Here is a 17,595-nt window from a genome sequence, read left to right as displayed (position 1 = left end):
TTACATTGACCTGTTTTATGTTTATACTCTGTGCTCATTAAAATGATCACAACTCTAAACATTTACTGAGAGAATGATTCAGGGGGCAAGTGCAGTAAAAATATTTAAAAACTTTTCTTGGAGCTGAGGTTAAGAAGTTACTCCCCACCCCGCCCTCCTCCTGCAAATAGCCAAGATGGGAGGGAGAGAGAGAGACCGGGATAGGAGTGAGAGACCTGTGTTCCTTGGAGGAAGAGAGACATGCTTAGCACAGAAAATCCCATTTGAACAGGCTGGCTCTGACTGGAAGAGGGCTGGTCCTTCGTGGGGGTTATTTAGCTTTCCTGCATGTTCCTCCTTGTTGAGACAGCTGTAGCTTGGTATCAGGGGATAATAAAGAAGAAATATTACTAGATTTTCAGTGGGATTATTTATAATACTTAAAATTTGTGTATCACTTTCATCTTGGAGAAGATTATAAAAATATTACTATAATATTAACAGTCTTTAGTAGGAGGCATTAGCCCCCATTTTACAGATTTCAGTCTGAGGTTTTCCGAACTGGGTTGTTATTTGCCCCAGCCTGCCTGCCTTAGTGCTAATATAAATCAGAGGCTCCTGTGGTCCAGGGCGGTAATGGAAAGCCTCTGATACCTATCTTTGGCCTGCCTTTTCTAACTCTACTGGAAGTTGCTCTCCTTCGAATAAGTATTTGTAGGTCTCTGAATGCCCTTTAATTCATGGGGGGGAAAATCTTGTACCTCTCCCTACAGTTATTCCATATTAGAGAATCATGAGACTGAGACCCCTTGGGTAAACTCAGAAGATGAGAATGGTTGGAGGAACAGAAATTAGAGCATAGTTTTTTGTGTTTTGGTTTTAAGTAATGAATACTCATTTGTGACATCAGTGCTGATTGAGCTTATTTTAAAACTTTTCCCAATAGGACACACATTACCTGTACTTAACAGGAAAGCAGAGTTAAGAATCTGATATTTTACAGAGTTTTTTTCTTTTTGTTTGGGTCAAGCACAAGCGAAATGTGACCAGTTTAAAAAGGCCTAAGTGACCTATCTATAAAAAAATAAGGCCAAACATTTATCTGTGTCAAATAGTATATTAAAAAGATACAGAATGAATTGTCTTATATGATATGGAAATACACACTTAATCCTAGATATGAGTGTTGGTGGGTTGCACAACCAGAAAAAAAAAAGTTTTTTTCATTTTTAGGAAGGATAAAATTAAATAAGTGAAGGTATCCAAAGACCCTACCAAGTGATAGATATTAGCTGGGCACTTTATGTAACATGCCTACTATCTAGGGAAAACTTTTTTTTTTTTAAGATTTTATTTATTTATTTGTCAGAGAGAGAGAGAGAGAAAGCAAGCACACAAGCAGGGTGGGTGGCAGGCAGAGGGAGGGGGAGAAGCAGACTCCCCACTGAGCAGGGAGCCTGATGGTGTGACTCGATCCCAGGACCCTGGGATCATGACCTGAGCTGAAGGCAGACGCTTACCCGACTGAGCCACCCAGGCGTCCTGGGAAGACTTTTTTTTAGGTCACAGAGTTTCAAAAAAATTTTGTTTGTTCATTTGAATGTTCATTTAAAGTAAGCTCTACACCCTGTGTGGGACTCAAACTCACAACCCTAAGATCAAGAATCGCATGCGCTCCCAACTGAGTCAGCCAGGCGGCCCTGGGTCATGGAGCTTTTTTATGGTATTTATAGGAAGTGGCTTCAGACAGCGGGCCATTGTGGGTATTGTTATTGCAGCCAGGACATCTGAGTGCCGCTGGGCCTGGCTAGTGGAGACATGAGAGAAATCATCCAACTCCCAGCCTCAGTTCCCTCATTTGTAGAATGAGGGGGCAGGCTGGTTAGATCCCAAGGTCTCTTTTTTTTTTTTTTTAAAGATTTTTTATTTATTTATTTGAGAGAGAGAGAATGAGAGAGAGCAAGCACATGAGAGGGGAGAGGGTCAGAGGGAGAAGCAGACTCCCTGCCGAGCAGGGAGCCCGATGCGGGACTCAATCCAGGGACTCCAGGATCATGACCTGAGCCGAAGGTAGTCGCTTAACCAACTGAGCCACCCAGGCGCCCGATCCCAAGGTCCCTTAAGCCTCTGAGATTGTGTGTAAGCTCCTGGGCAGTTAGCAGGCTAACATCCTCTTGTTACCAAGGTGAGTTTGGGCCTCTTTTCCTGGTGGTTTCTGTGTATACTGTGAGAAGCAAACTGTGCATGGGCATAAGGATGAGAGCAACCTTTGTCCTTCTCCAGGAAATAAATGCTGTGTGACTCAGACTCAAGTCCTAGGCGCTTGTTAAGTTTTTGTTACGTTTTTATGTTTGATGAGTCAGAAATGCAGATTCTTATAGAGTGTTACCAAATCTTTGGTTAGAATCGCTTCAAATTACAGACCCCTTTCCTGTGTAACGATTTTTGCCATTTGCCCTTTCATCACCTAATAGGATAGAAGGACATTTTGATCAGTAAGAACCTTGGTCTGTTGCTTCATGAGCCCTTATTACACTAAAACTTCTTTTTTTTAAACTTTTATTTATTAAGTAATCTCCACCTGTAATATGGGGCTCAAATTCACAACCCTGAGATCAAGAGTCACATGCTCCACCGACTGAGCCAGCCAGGCGCCCCTACACTAAAATTATTCTTCACAGAAAACTGTGTATGTGCCCACACTGACAGGACATCAGTATTCTTTAGCTGGGTGGGCAAATATAAGTATTGCAGGCTGGTTGATGCTAGAGTATCGTAAAACCTTAGGAGTAAGGAAAACTGGTCTATTTAGTATGCACCAAGGCGATCCTGTGACATGTGGGCCCGTGTGCACATACACACACACATACCCCCGAAGTGTGTCAATGTGCACACTCCTGTTTAAGTACTATGTCTTGCTACTGACTCTTCCTAAACTGCCAGTTGATTGCTTCTGTGCTTTGGGGACTCAATCTCAGATGCTGACTGGAAAAAGAACGTTTTTGAACAGTTTCACGGAGGTTGGACTTGTGGAGATGCTGAGGGCTGACCCTAGTGCTAAATGGTATATGGAGGTTACCACAGTGCTGTGCACAGACGTGAGGCTTGCATGCAGTTTGGAAATCAGTAACTAATTTTTTAGGCCTTTTTTTTAAATACATATAAAAATGAAAGTTGGCATGATTCCCATAAAGATTTTTTTTTTTCTTAAGGGTTCAAGAGTGGGCTTGGAGGGATCAGTGTGTTGGTCGATAGCCTCTGAGAACGTTTGAGCTTCGGAGTCACACACACAGACCACATAGCTTTTAGACCTGCTGCTTGCCCCCATGCCCGGTATTGCATTCCCCCTGATTCTTCAGTAAAATGGTTTCTTTAAAAATTATTTTTAATTGTAAAGAACACATAAAATTTACCATCTTAACCATTTTTAAGTGTACAGTTCTGTAGTGTTAACTATATTTACAATGTTAGGTAGCAGATCTCTAGAACTTCTTCATCTTGGAAAACTGAAACTCTGTACTCACTGAACCACCCCCCATGGCCCCCTCTCCTCAGCTCCTGGCAGCCTCCATTCTGCCTTCTGTTTCCTTGAGTTTGACTACTCTCGATGCCGCATGTAAGTGGAATCATACAGTACTTGTCTTTCTGTGGCTGCTTACTTCATGATGTCCTCATAATGACTTAGCATGACGTCCTCCAGGTTCATCCATGTTGTGGCCTGGGACAGGATGGCCTTCTTTTTTAAGTCTGAGTAATATTCTGTTGTGTGTTTATGCCACACTTTCTTTATCCATTCATCCATCAATGGACATCTGAGTTGTCCACCCCTCTGCTCTTGTGAAAAATGCTGCAGTGAACATGGGTGTGCAAATATCTCCTTGAGATCCTGCTTTCAGGTTTGGGGGGGAAGGGATATATACCCAGAAGTGGGATTGCTGCATCATATGTATTTCTATTTTTAAGTTTCTGAGGAGCCTCCATACCGTTTTCCACAGCAGCTGCACCATTTTACATTCCCACCAGCAGGGCACAAGCATTCTAGTTTCTCCACATTCTTTACTGAAGCGTTTATTATGTTATAGAAATAAGGTGTAGTGGAGAAAGGCACCATTGTGGTCACAATTTGTGTTTTTTCCTGGTTAGATGGTAATTAAGAGGGTGATAGAAATGGTAGTAAAAGGCGCATGGAGAGGTGGTTGTAGATGAACATGTAAGGTTTCAGAAAAGAGCTTCGTCTCTCTCTTAGCTCACTTCACTCCTTACCTGTCATTAAAATTCTGGTTATAATCAATGAATCCATTTGTCACATGTTTTTTAAAAAAAAAATGCCTCCTAAGTAAACTTCCCTCAGAACATCCTAAGAATTATAAAGAAAAGTCCAGCGCAGAAAACTGAGTTTCCTGGGGCTGACAGTGTATTTGATTCTGTGTTGGTCTGTGAGATAGGATCGTCAGTACCAGGGTCTGGGCCTTCATTCTTTCTGTGCTGGGACATGCTGGACATCAGAGAACATGGAAAATAAGTGTCATCTGCCACTTAGTAGGAGCCTGTTGGCCCCACCTTGGTGTTGGAAGCTGGAAGATGAAATGGGGGAGGGGATGAAGATGGGCTTTTCCTGATTTTGAGCCCTGGGCCCACCTTCCTGGCAGAGAGCTTTGAGAACTGCCTGCCACCTCCTCTGTCCTCAGCTCCTGGTTTGACCTAGAAATGAAAGGCAGCAGGAATTCAGAAGGCCTGCTTTCTACTTTCTGGCCTGCGGTAACTTACTCTGTATCTCTGGTCATGCCTCTCATCTGTAAATGAAATGGTTGGCTTAGGTGGGTCAACTTTGGAAGGGACCTTCTTGTCTCCCCTGAGGAGTTGGAGCTCTCAGCTTCTTCTCGTGAAGGATTAACACATAGACCCGGGGGTGTTGCGGAAGGTGGAGTAGGCCCTGCAGTTCTCTGAATGGTGCCATCTCCCTCAGAGCCTTTGCTCTGTTCAGGCTTCTGTTCAGTGTTCACACTTCTGAAACGGCTGAGGCGTTTTTGAACAGCTGCTTCGGAGAGGATGCTGGGCTGAGGGATGCAAAGTGAAGGTTTTCCGAGACTTGCAGCTGCCCGAAAACAGGTTGTGATGTATTTCCAAGAGCCTCATATCCAGAGGACCTTAGAGCTTTTCTTGGATTTCAGATCCCCTGGTTTTTAGGGAGAAAATCAGAGAAGCCAGGGGACTGGCTCAGGGTCACAAGGCTGGTCAGTGACAAAAGCTGAGACTGGAGTCCCATTTTCCACTTCTCTCAAGTCCGTAACTGGTGCACTTTCCATTATTTTAATGAGGCTGATAAGACTGGTGCACAAGAAAAGCAATACTCTAGGGCAGGGCACAGGAGGTGCCAGGCCGGGGGGTGCTGACGGTGCAGGTATAAGGTTTCTGAGAAGGAGCAGTCATGTCAGCTGGGATAATCTGGGAACTCTTCCTGGAGGAGGGACGCCTTGCCTTGGGCTTGCCTTAAAGGGTGGAGAGACCTCTGACAGAGGAGGGGAGCACCCAGAGCAGAGCTGTGGAGATGGGAAAGGCCAAAACCGGTGGTGGGATGTGGCTCAAGCTTGGCTGGAGCAGAGGGACAAGGAGGAGGAGGGGACGAGGACTGGCATTTATTGAGTGTCTGTGTGTCAGGCACAGTGTCTGGTCATTTACCCGTGTCATCTCAGTGTCCTGGGTGGGGGAGTGACACCCTGACTGTGCATCACTTTCTCCTCCTGCCATCAGTACTCAGCATCTGTCTTCCTTAGAGGAAAAGTTGTGCTTTGATCTGGTGGGAACGGGGAGGAGAAAAGTGGGAAGAGTGGTTGATGTCTGCAAAGAAGGTCTCAGAGGTAGTTGACAGTCGGTAATTCTTTCATAGTAGGTCTGGGGCTGGCCTCCCAGTTAATGGCAGCTGGTGGGCTTGGTGCTCCTCAGTGACCGGGCTGACCATGAATTATTCAGGGCCTGTGCCCAGCGAGTGGCTGCCTAGCAAAGTTGTGTGGGAAGGAGGCTGTGTTATCTCACTGAGAGATTGGCAGAAGCTCAGGTGCTGAGGAGGAAGAAATGACTGCACCCTTAAAATATTTCACATTTTAACATGCTAGGGCCGCACCCCGTGTTCCATAGCCCTCCAGCTGGGTAATAGGGACCCATGCTTCAACAGGAAGAAGTAACGCCCCCCACCCGTAATTAACAAACCCAGTAACCTACACTCTCATGTTACTGTGGCACTTGTTGGCAGGGATTTGGCTAGGAGCCACATGAGAATCGCAGATAAGGCAATATAGCCACAGAGAGTGTTTGTGTGGGAGAAACGCCACTCTGCTCTGTTTTTATCTCAGCCAAGTAGAGAGGTGCTGTTGTTGATCCATTCGGAACGGTTCTTTCTGTAACTGTCTCTGTTCTTCATTTGTTAACATGCCACTGTGCGTGTGTGTGTCTGTGTCCCTGTCCGTCTATCCATTGGTCTGACCTATTTTCCTAGGTAGGTTGAAAGTGCCTGCGCAGAAATCACTTCTTATAACTTTGCTGGTCCCTCCAGTGTGGTCTGTGCTCCCAGATGGGCCTGAGCACATGTAGACGGGTTGACCTTGACTCCCTGGAGCCCGGGAGGTATGAGGCCTGTGCCTTGATGATGAGGTTTGCATCCCTCCCTTTCCTCTTCCTTCTTCCCCCTCTCGGGGGGTGGGGGGGCGGGGGGGACTGTTTAATCTGCTCTTTTCTAAAGCCAGTCTATGGTAAGCTTCTGGAAAAGGTAACATGGGTATGAAGACCTGAGGGCAGGGTCCAGAGGCCTGTTTTCACAAAGAGTAGATTTATATCTCCTCTCTCCCAGTTTTTTCCCCATGAGCTGCACCACCAGGAAACGGCGTCTTCTCACTGCCCCGTCTGCTTCCTTGTAAGACTCTGGCCCAGTGACTGTGAACACCTGTGTGTGTCAGCCTTTTCCCTCCATGTTGGAGGTGGGAAGCAGGACCAAACATCCTGGGCAAGAGCAGGCCTGGCCCCAGCTGCATTCCTCAGATGTTCTTTTCCTTTGAACCACTCAGCCTCTAGCAGAGGAGCCCAGTCTTGGCTCTGGCTGGTGTTCTGTTCACAGGCATAGCAACACCTGTTTGCCAAAGGTGGGGCCTCTGGACTGGGGCATTCTTTTGCCCATACAGGGAAGCTTTGCATGGGCAGATAACAGATGCGATAAGAATGCAAGGATAAGGTTTGGCCAGGTTGAAGATTCAATAAACTGCATTCCTTCCCCAGGGCCTTGGGTACTTGTTACTGAGTGTAATTTGCCATGTTTCTCTTTCTCAGCAGAGATGTCAGGTACTTTGTATTCAATTCTGCTGTGACCAGCTGAACAAGAAACAGAAAAAAAAGATATAAATGGGAATTAGATTTGCCCTGGTATTTCAGATGCAGCCATGTAACTAGATAATTTGTAGAAGCTGTGCGTGTGTATGTGTGTGTATGGGAGATAGGAAAAAAAAAATCTGTATCCTCTCAGGAACAGAGAGAGCAATTGCTGTAGATGAAAAATACCTTTGGTCTTCCCTTTAATTTTTTGTCTAGGTATTCTAAGTCCTGAACTCTCAAATCTGATAGCCCCACCTTAAATAAACATTGGCCTTTGTAAAAACATAGGCGCTTTATAACTCATTTCATAGTGAATATTGTATTCTTGTTATCTCTGAGGTGTTACTGCTTTATTTTTATTATAAAATATGATTTTGAATATGCCTTTCCCAGTGTAAAATGGGGTGAGTGACAGAGAAGGGAATGGGGTTTTGTGAGTATCTCCCAGCTGGAGGACTGGTCTTGCCATTTGAATTGCCCTTGTTTAGAGATCCAGAGGGGTACCCGCACTGGTCCCTGGCCTGAGGTTAGTGATTCCACAGGAAACCGGCAACATCCTCCAACCAGTAGGCCAACCTTGGTGGCCAAAGGTGGGGGTAGAATTAGTTTTTGAAATTTCCCTGTGAGGAGTTTATTTTTTTTTTTTTTTTTTTTAAAGATTTTATTTATTTATTTGACAGAGAGAGACACAGCGAGAGAGGGAACACAAGCAGGGGGAGTGGGAGAGGGAGAAGCAGGCTTCCCGCGGAGCAGGGAGCCCGATGTGGGGCTCGATCCCAGGACCCTGGGATCATGACCTGAGCCGAAGGCAGACGCTTAACGACTGAGCCACCCAGGTGCCCCTCCCTGTGAGGAGTTTAAAGACGAGTAATCATAGCTGCACAGACAGTGCGGCTATCTTCCCAACATTTCTCTTTCCTAAACATTTATCTCAGTGATACAACAGCTCTACGAAGTTGGTTCCGTTGTTGTGCCAACTTTTCAGGCTCAGGGAATCACGGAGTTAGAAAGCAGCAGAGCCAGATGCTTAGATTCCACGTCAGTCTTTAAGCGCCTTTCCTCCTTTAAACCCTGACCCAAATGCTCCGTGGGTGATGCTCTGGGAGTAATCAGAGAAGTGGTCTAGGCCCTGATCTTCAGGAGCCACGTGGTCGTGAGGAAGCACTGCTGACTGCTTCGGGCTGCCCAGGCTGTGGGCCCTGTGTGTGCGGTGCCATTGGAGAGAAAGGAGATGTTCTGGAAGGGTGGCAGGCAGCTAGCCATGAACAGAAACACTAGTGTCAGGAATGTGTTCTGACGATGGGACTTGTTGAAAATTGTCCTTTTCGGGAGGGCAGGGGAAGAAGGTTTCCAGGTAATTCTGTTTTCTGGTTTTGACTGGATTTCATTGTGATATGCTTGGTTAGTTGGTTGAGCTTCCTGGTACGTGGGGCAGTTCCCTTTGAATAAGGGATGGGTATTTAAGAATACACATATGGAGGCAGGCTTTGGGAGAAAGGGCAGCAGTAACTAGGTAGTTAGGGGGTGGGAGGCTCTCAGGGCATTATACAGTAGAGGGGATGCAGAAAAAGAATGCCCACAAGTAAGGATTCAAGACTTTGAGAAGTGGGCAGGAGGCTGGTTAGAGAAGGAGGTGGGTGGGTGGGCGGAGAGGTGAGACAGATCCCGTAAGCTTCAGCTCTGGGGAGCATAAATGCACCAGCATGAGTTGGAGCCTGCTTCTCTCTCTGGCCACACCACTGGAAGAGGATTATTTTAGTAATATTATTTTGGTTTCCTATAAAGAAACGCTCAGAAGAAAATGGCTGTGGTCCTCCAACTGTTGTCCAGATGAAGGAAAGGCCGATCTGGAAAGGGCAGAGAATTTGGCAGAATAGTTTATATGTGAAACCTTGTTGTGTTCTGTCCCTCCCTGTTCCCACCACTTTTTTTTTTTTTTAAGATTTTATTTATTTATTTGACAGAGAGAGACAGCAAGAGAGGGAACACAAGCAGGGGGTGGTGGGAGAGGGAGAAGCAGGCTTCCTGCAGAGCAGGGAGCCCGATGCGGGGCTCAATCCCAGGACCCTGGGATCATGACCTGAGCCAAAGGCAGATGCTTAACTGACTGAGCCACCCAGGCGCCCCCTGTTCCCATCACTTCTTTCCCAGCTCTTGGGTTGGTTTTTCAAGTCCTTGAACGTGTACACATGCTATAACATCTTAGCACGTTGGCAGTCCTCTCTGAAGCATCGCAATCTTGCTAATGTTTAGATGTTCAGGAAATGAACACGCCATAGTTTATGCTTTTGAGCTTGCTGTGATGCAGGGAAAGCGTTGTCTTTTTTCTTTCTCTCTCTCTTTTTCTTTTTAATCTCTCAGACTTCATAAAGCCTCTTGGGACAAATACAGGCTTAATCTCATTGCTTAGTGTTTCCATGCACATGCAACATGCTAAATCATATAGAATCTTAGTGTATAGGTCCAAATATGAGGAAAGGAACAAAACCCAACCAAACAAAACCCATTCACAACAAGAGAACCCTTAAAGTAGCAACTTCCATGTGAATTAGCCGAAAATGTGCCTGTTCCTGACCCAACTAAGTGTTGCAGAACTTTCTGTGGAGGCTTGCTTGGGTTTTAGGTATCTTGATACCACTTACCCAGTTTTTTATGGTTTTTCTGAAAATCCTGCAAACCATTAGTAAGCTGATATTATGCTCTAAATACATGGGGTAAACAGGGCTAACCTTGGTCAGTCTAGGGTCCAGGTGTGGCTCTACCATTCAACAGCTGTAGGGCCCGGGGCAAGGCATGGCACCTCTCTGAATCTCAGTTGCCTTGTCTGCAAAATGGACCTAATACCTACCTCATAGGTTTAGTCACTTGAGAAAATATATTCTTCTTAGAGCACTACAGATAAACTGTGGGTAGGACCCGTGGCCTTTTGCTTTATTAAGTTAGAGTTGGGTAAATTCCTTTAAATTTCTTCTTTTCTTCCTTACAATGTCCCTATCCTTTCCCTCCTGCCTCTGAAGGTAAGGGTATCTCCTCTTGGCTAAGGCTGACTGCCCCACCCATACCTTTAAGCCATTTTCCCACTGGTCTTTTCCTACCTGTGCCAGTTCAGGGCTGAAACCTGAGCACAGAGGATATGCTTAGCTGGATGTGGCCCAGAGCCCCTTCCCCTGCTCCTTTCTATTCACCACCTCTACCTTCTTGCTCTTCTTCCCTTTGCTCTTCATTCTTTCATTCCCGGTAGCCTCGCTTTGGCTTTTATTACCCCCATTGACCTCCTCATTCACATACTGGATCACATCTTCTCTGACTTCTGGTTCCTTCTTTTTGCAACACATGATGTCATTCTAACCCCTTTCCTCCTCAAGTATCTCTTTCTTCTCTTGGATTGTCATTCCGTAGCTCTTTGGTATCTCCACTGTTTTTTCTTCTTCCTCACAGACCCTGGCCTTCCCCAGGGCTCTGTGCGCAGCCACTTGCCTCTTACCTTCCTTCCCAGGTTTAAGCCCACTACAGTCTCTCTCACTGTGCATGGGACTCTATCCTCAGCCTTGAGCTCCTGCTCCACCTCCTTGACTGCTTCTGGACCTGTCGCTCCTTGGTGCTGCAGGTAACTCAAATTCAGCCTATCCATAAAGAAATGTTCAATCCTTCCCTCCACCTGCAGCCAGCTCTAAAAACCCCAGAGTCTTCTGCAACCCTAGCCTTTGAACCTCCCACCCACGTACAGTTGGTTACCAGAGTCCTATGGATTAACTCTTGCATCAGTCTGTTCCTTTTTTGTTCCTATTGCCTCACACTGACTAGTCCTTTGACCTGGGAAACTCCAGTAACCACTTGAGTGACCTTGCTGCTTTCAGTCTCTCTCCTTTCTACCCATTCTAACTGACCACTGCCAGATTACTCTTCCCTAGAGCCCAACCCAGACCCCATCCTCCTTTGGCTGAAAAGTCTCCAGTGGTTTCCTGCCCAGGCTTAGTTCCCTCAGGGTTTCCGTTCTGCCTGACAGTCCCTCATGCTCCAATCAAAGGGTAGCACTCGCTGGTGCTGTTCCTGGAACAGTCCAGTCGGTGCCTTTACTTCCCAGCCACCCCTCCCTAGGAGAGGAGGCTTCCCCTTTTCCCAGCCTGTTGCTAGTCTACCTGTATTTCAAGGTTTGGTCACAATGCCAGTCCCTCATGGAGTTGTTTCTGCCTGTCTTCCTAGGCAGTTGTGTCTCCCTTATCCTCTGAACTCTTATAGCTCCCCTCTTTTAGCCCCTATCTGTTTCTCTGGTGTTGGACTGTTTGCGTATTTGTCCCATCTCCTTTGGCCAGGAACTCGCCCAGTCATCTCTGAATCCTCCACTGGGCAATGTACCTTGCACACAGTTGGCATCCAGTAAATACTGAATGGACTAAAGAATGAGTGCCTCTGGCCTTCCTGGACCTCCTCCCCATTGCTGAGTTGGAGGTGGTCAGGTGAGTCATCAGGCTTGTGTCCTCTTCTTCCCCTGCCCCATCACAGCAAACAGATTCCCACTTCTCACCTCCTGCCCCTGCAGGGTTATTAAACCCTTCCCCAGCCTCAAAACCTTTCTTTCCAATACTTGGCATGTGTTCACTCTGCCTGGCTTGTTCTGAGTCTGCTCTTTAGTATTGAGTGTGGCTATACTAATCCCAGCCTCTACCCCCATCACCTAGTACGTAACCTGGCTAATTAGAAAGCTTATTTCACCTACTTCCCCATACCAGAGGGAGCTGAAAGGGAGACTCCAAGAATGGTGACTCATACTCTATTCACTAAGTGGCTTAAAGATTAAAAATAAAGCATTGTAAATTGGCAAGCACTTTGCAGTCTCATTGTCTCGGCCCACAGCTGGACACTTAGAGACTGAAAACTACATTTAGTAGTGAAGTATATTTTAATATTAATATATACTGTATTTAATAGTGAAGAAGGGCCTGTTAAGATCTTAATTGAGAAAATTCTCCATTCTTTTTGTTGCTTTGATGTGATATGTGGGGGAAAATATGTAAGAGGTATTTTGAAAAATACACTCCTAATTTTGAATGAACGATCGTTGTCAGGGTATTTTCACATCATTCCCTCACTGACCTTGTAGAGGTAGGTATTAATTATCCCTGTCTGACAGGGGAGGTTTAGAAAGAATCTAGGGTTTCTTCTAAGGTCATCGGTGATTAAGAGCCTTGGCCAGGACTAGAAACTCAGGTCTTGAGAATCCTAGTCCATTGCTTCTTCCAGTAACCCCACATTTTGCCACATTCCTGTCAGCATTGTGAATTGCAGCTGTGGGCGGTTAAAGGGGCTTTAGAAATTACTCTACATCCTGGATGGTGAGAAATGCCTTCAAATCCTGGCCCTGGCTTTAGAAAGCTAAAGGTTGACACGGGGTGTATTTAAAAGCCTCTGTTGTAGATGTTATGCCTTCAAATCCTGGCCCTGGCTTTAGAAAGCTAAAGGTTGACACTGGGTGTATTTAAAAGCCTCTGTTGTAGATGTTAGGAATGGGAGTTGCTCAGTTGAACAGCTAGCTAGACTTTGGGTTTGTTTTAACTCTAGTTCAGGACAGGATGCAGTTGTTTGAATTACAAGTGCCCTGGGGACTAAAGTAATCCTGGAGTGGAGGCCCACCTCTTTCGAGCAGATTGGAATCCCTTAGGAACAAAATTACCTTCTTCGGTGAGTATTGCTGCAGGGCTCCATGTGGAAAAGCCAAATTTGTGATTTGTTGTCTGCCCACAGTTAGTTGGAGAAGGTCAGAAGAAAAAACTAGGGTCAGTTATTTCCCTAAAATACACCTTGATCAGTGTTCTTTTCTTTGTAGAGGATTTTTTTTTTTTTTTTGGTTGAGATTGGTAGGAGAAATTAAGGAGTGTTTTAATATCTTCAAGAACCCAAAAGTTCGGGAGCTTCATTTTACAAATCAAAGTAGGATTTGAGGGTAATTTCTGTTCTTTTATCTCCCCATCCGTTCGTAAACTCCTCAGGCCAGGGATCCTTGAGGTGTTTACCTGTGTACCTTTCTCCCACAATGCCTTGCAAATCAGTGCTCCAGTAAATCTAGCATTGGATTCGTTTTATAGGGTCACTGTTACAAACCTCCCGCTAAACATCTCGTGAGGGCCGCAGAAGTCTGTTGAGATTGTTCTGTGCGCTGAACTTACACCTCCCCTCGCTGTGGCCCTGCACAGTGCCCAGAGGGACTTTGTCTCATTTTTACACGGTGGCCGGCCGGGCCGCCGCCGCGTGGTTGGCGCCCGCGCAGTGGGGACGCCGCGCGCACCCAGGTGCGCGGCCCCCGTGCCCGCGTTATCTCCGCACACAGAGCCGTGGATGAGCCGCCCGGCCGGGGACCTGCGGGGCTCCTCACCCTCCCGGGCCGCCTTCTTTTCATGTGATAGTAATCGGAGACTTTTCCGTTACATGAGGCTCTCAACAAAAGATTGTAATTCCAGCAGCTTTGTTTGGGAAGGTACCACCGCGGCGGGCGCGTCCTGGGCCGGGCCCGGGGGTCGGCGGCTCCGGGGTGGTGGAGGCGGCACGGGCCGCGCCGGGGCCGCCTGTGGGTGGGGGGCCGCGGGCCGGCCGGCCTCCCCCGCGCCCCTCCTCGTGGTACAGCCTGCGTTTCCTCTACAATGCTGTTATGCTAATCAGGTGACATCACCGCCCAGCGCACGGAGAGTGGCTCCTGATTAAATTACAAACCGGCGGCCGCCGCGGGCAGCCGGGAGGAGGTGTGTGTACTGCTCCCGCGAGCTCCTGGGCTCGGCGACCGGGGCATGCTTAGGATTGGCCATATTTAAAAAAATTTTTTAAGTAGGATTTGCACCTCCTTCCCTCCGTCCTCCCGCCCCTCCTCGGTGATTTATTTCAAGCTTCTAGTCGGGAGCCACAAAAGGAAGGAAAGCAACAAGGAATTAGATTCCCAGAGTGGTAACTCCTGGCCGGGCTAAGGTGGACTCTCCTGCAGCCAACTTCCTATCAGATCCGCCTGCTGGACTTTCAGACCGGAATGGGGCTTGCCTAAGGTCCAGCCTTTTTCACCGGGGCCGGGAGCCAGGCCGTGCGGAAGCTGCTGTGTGTTGGATGGGGGTAGGAGGGGGCCGGAGCGGGATTTCCACCGTGCAGCCCGCCAGGGCGGTACGCCGGGCATAATGGAATTGCAGAGGACGTCTAGCATCTCAGGGCCGCTGTCGCCAGCTTACACGGGGCAGGTGCCTTACAACTACAACCAGCTGGAAGGGAGATTCAAGCAACTACAAGGTAAGCCCCCGCCTCCCAAAGGCCAGGCCTGCCCTGGGGCTGTGCCTATGGGGGTTCCGAGATTTTATTTGTGCCATATGGTACGTGACCCTAATGAAGACGGGCCGCCACACGGCCCGGCCCCAAAGCCTCTGGTTGGCTGCGAGCACCCCATTCACTCCTTAAAGGAGACAGTTTCTCACTCTACTCTAGGAAAGCCACCATTTGGAGTCCCTTTCCCTCTCTCTCTCTCTCTCTCTCATCCTTTTGGCTCTCGGTTGTCAGGTATCTGCTACCCACTGAGTACACATTTTCTGGCCTTTTAGCTATCTTTGCAGCTCAGTGGATCAATGCTAATAGGCCTGTTAGTATGCAAGCGTTTGATTCCGGGTCGCCTGTTTCCCAGCCCCCCAGCCTCTTAACCTCTGGGAATCCTAAAGGTGTAAAGTGCACTGCTCGACACCCAGTCCTGTAGAACAATAGCAAAGGAGAGGAGGGAGTGGTCTTTTTGTTCCTAAGCCTTGGGTAAATTACAGTTTTGATTCCGAAGCCTAATTTTAACTCTTTTGATGTATTGTGTTGGGAAGAGCCTTCCCATCAATTTAGTAGGCTATGTAATTTATAATGAAAGCCAGTTATTGTCATTCCAATGCTATGGGTTGGATTAGTTGGATCAATTACAGGTTTCTTGGCGTCTGTATTAGTCTCAAATAATTGAATGAATCCAGTATTTTACCGCACATATTTTTATGGAGAGCGGGGTCCTGTGTGCAGCAGTGTGTGGGATGATGGGCCTTCAGCCCACCGCTGGGGTGGCCCTTGCAGCCCTCGGCTGCCCCTGCCCTACCAGCAGGCCTGGCTGGAGGTTTCTCAGACCTTGTACATGAAAAAAGGGCTCGTAACTGAAAACAGAACTCCTTCCGTTTGGAAGCCCCTGGAATCAGAAGTAGGCCAGGAATGGCTCTAACTAATGTGAAAAAGTGGCCTTCACACACTGTGTTTCTTATTTTAACGCTTCTCAGTGCCACCAGTGTGGTTCCCGTGAGGAGGAGGAAGGAAGGAAGCAGCTCAATCCTAGAATGTTTTCATTGGGAAGGGGAGGGAGGATATATTTCATTCACAGGTTTATTTGTCTCGTGAAAGAGTTGACAGTAATGATACTTTTTTGGAAAACAAGAGGCAGAACAGGATGTGATTTTAAACATTGGCTAGTCTGTGCTGCATTCCTGGAGCAGTTAGCTAAGAAGAAGCTCCATTCCCTCCAGGGAATGGTTGTGTGTCTTTGCTTCATTCTCTTTGAGCTCTTTGAAGGTGGAATTTGCGTTTTTGGGAAAATTTGGAGTGGGGGGGCAGGGAGGTAGGAAGAGTTTGCAGATGGTAAAGAGAGGAATGGTGGTGTGTCTGTTATCTTCTGGGTCTCTGCTGGAAGCCCCACAGTTTTAGGTTTTGAGAATTCAGAACACACCTCTAGTAAACATCACTGAGTCTCCCTGCTTCATTGTGTCATACCGTCAAGGAGAAAGCACCCAGTGGTGGATCCTTGATCAGAAAACCTATTACCAACGTCCAGTCAGCCCACTCCTGTAGTCTCAGAAAAAATGCAAAGCCAAGGAGAAGATGTAAGAAGGTGTGGGGAGTAGTGTACTCACAGGCCCACCCGTAACAAAAGGCTGTTATCTGAAAGCTTTGAGGATGGTTGTAAAACTGCTCACTGAGAAGGGTGGAGCATACAGGAAATGTCTTAAACTGTCCTTTCTGGATAGAAGAAAATTTAAATTAAAAAAAATCACCATGCTCCCCTGATATTTTTGCCTGGTTACTGTTCCTCAAGGAAATCCCTTCAAAAGGGGTGGGCTTCACATTTTGTGTGGTAGCCTTTTTTTTTTTTTTAAATGACTTTTGCTCCTTAATGTAGCTCCAGATAACTTTTTTATTTCTACATATTGTGGTTTAGGAGTTACACAAGTTTAGTGTTGGTATTTCTATAACAGAAAACCACCCATGTTGAGGAACTGAGAAAGAGTGAATTAACTTTCAGGTATGGTGGATCCCAAGAGAATTACAAACATGGCATCCTCCTTAGTAACAAATGGAACTGATGGCATTTTAAGCAACTTTAGGGAGAATTTTTGCTAAAACCTTTTCCCATCCCTGCCCGCAGTTTGTATTTGTCGTTCTTCCAACCACCACATCTTTGATAATGTATAGATTATATCATCTGATTTAATTTTATACGTACCTCCAAAGCTGCCCCTCCCCCTGCTTTTTTTTTTTCTCTTCTGAGTATCATCCTTCCTAGCACTTATAACCCAATATTGATAAACTGTGGTCCTTTGAATTGATTTTTTTAAATGCCTGTTAAATGAATTTATTCATTTAGCATCTATGTTGAGAGTCCAAGAGTACTGTGATTTTGTGGGAGATATTTCTGCATTTTTGCAGATTTCAAATATTTTCACACTGGATCCTAAAAATTTCAAGAGGGCCCAGGGGATGAGATATGATGTTCCAGCTAAGGGAAGTATGATATTAAAATGTATTGGGTCTACTTAGATAGTAAGCAAATAAGTATGACTTATTTACAATCTGATTTAGGGGACTGAGATGTGGAGTGATGTCTTTCACATTAGTGCTCCTGGCATAAAACAAGAGACAGGACCTTCAGCCTCTGATGGCTTCAGAAGTTAACCACCAACACCCAGCACACCTAACAGACACACCCAGAGTGCATGCTTTGTTTCTTTCTCTGCAAAATTAAGTTACCACCTTCCTCAGAGCCTGTGCACGTACTTTAAAGTTGGATTCATTTTTTCTTTTTTACGTAAGAGAGAAATGCCAAAACAAAAAACTCAACCTCACATGTTTATAAAAAATGTAGTAACAGGTTTATGATACCTTTTCTCCAGTTTCAGATCAGTCAGCTTAATTCCTTATAGGAGAATATTGCTGCTCTTGTACTCAGAAGCTGTTGCTTGTGCCTAAGGTGTAAACTAAATTCCAGCCCCCTTACTTGGC

At 46.4% G+C, this 17,595-nt stretch overlaps 1 protein-coding gene across 3 annotated transcripts in view; it reads left to right on the top strand.

The window, feature by feature from the left end:
• The window catches only part of SPTBN1 (spectrin beta, non-erythrocytic 1), a 192,943-nt gene that overhangs the window by 69,423 nt on the left and 105,925 nt on the right, over positions 1 to 17,595 (top strand). Inside the window, exon 1 of one of the 3 annotated variants that reach the window (XM_036111379.2) lies at positions 14,118 to 14,601. The exons of the other annotated variants lie outside the window; for them this stretch is intronic. Within the exon in view, the coding sequence (XP_035967272.1) occupies positions 14,493 to 14,601 (109 nt within the window). The 5' untranslated portion in view covers positions 14,118 to 14,492. Of the gene's footprint in view, positions 1 to 14,117; positions 14,602 to 17,595 lie in introns of those variants that run through there. 3 annotated transcript variants of the gene reach the window in all.

Source organism: Halichoerus grypus, chromosome 10 (genome assembly GCF_964656455.1).
Source record: "Halichoerus grypus chromosome 10, mHalGry1.hap1.1, whole genome shotgun sequence".
Classification (NCBI taxonomy): Eukaryota; Metazoa; Chordata; class Mammalia; order Carnivora; family Phocidae; genus Halichoerus; species Halichoerus grypus.
This window is presented reverse-complemented; position numbering and strand designations above follow the sequence as displayed.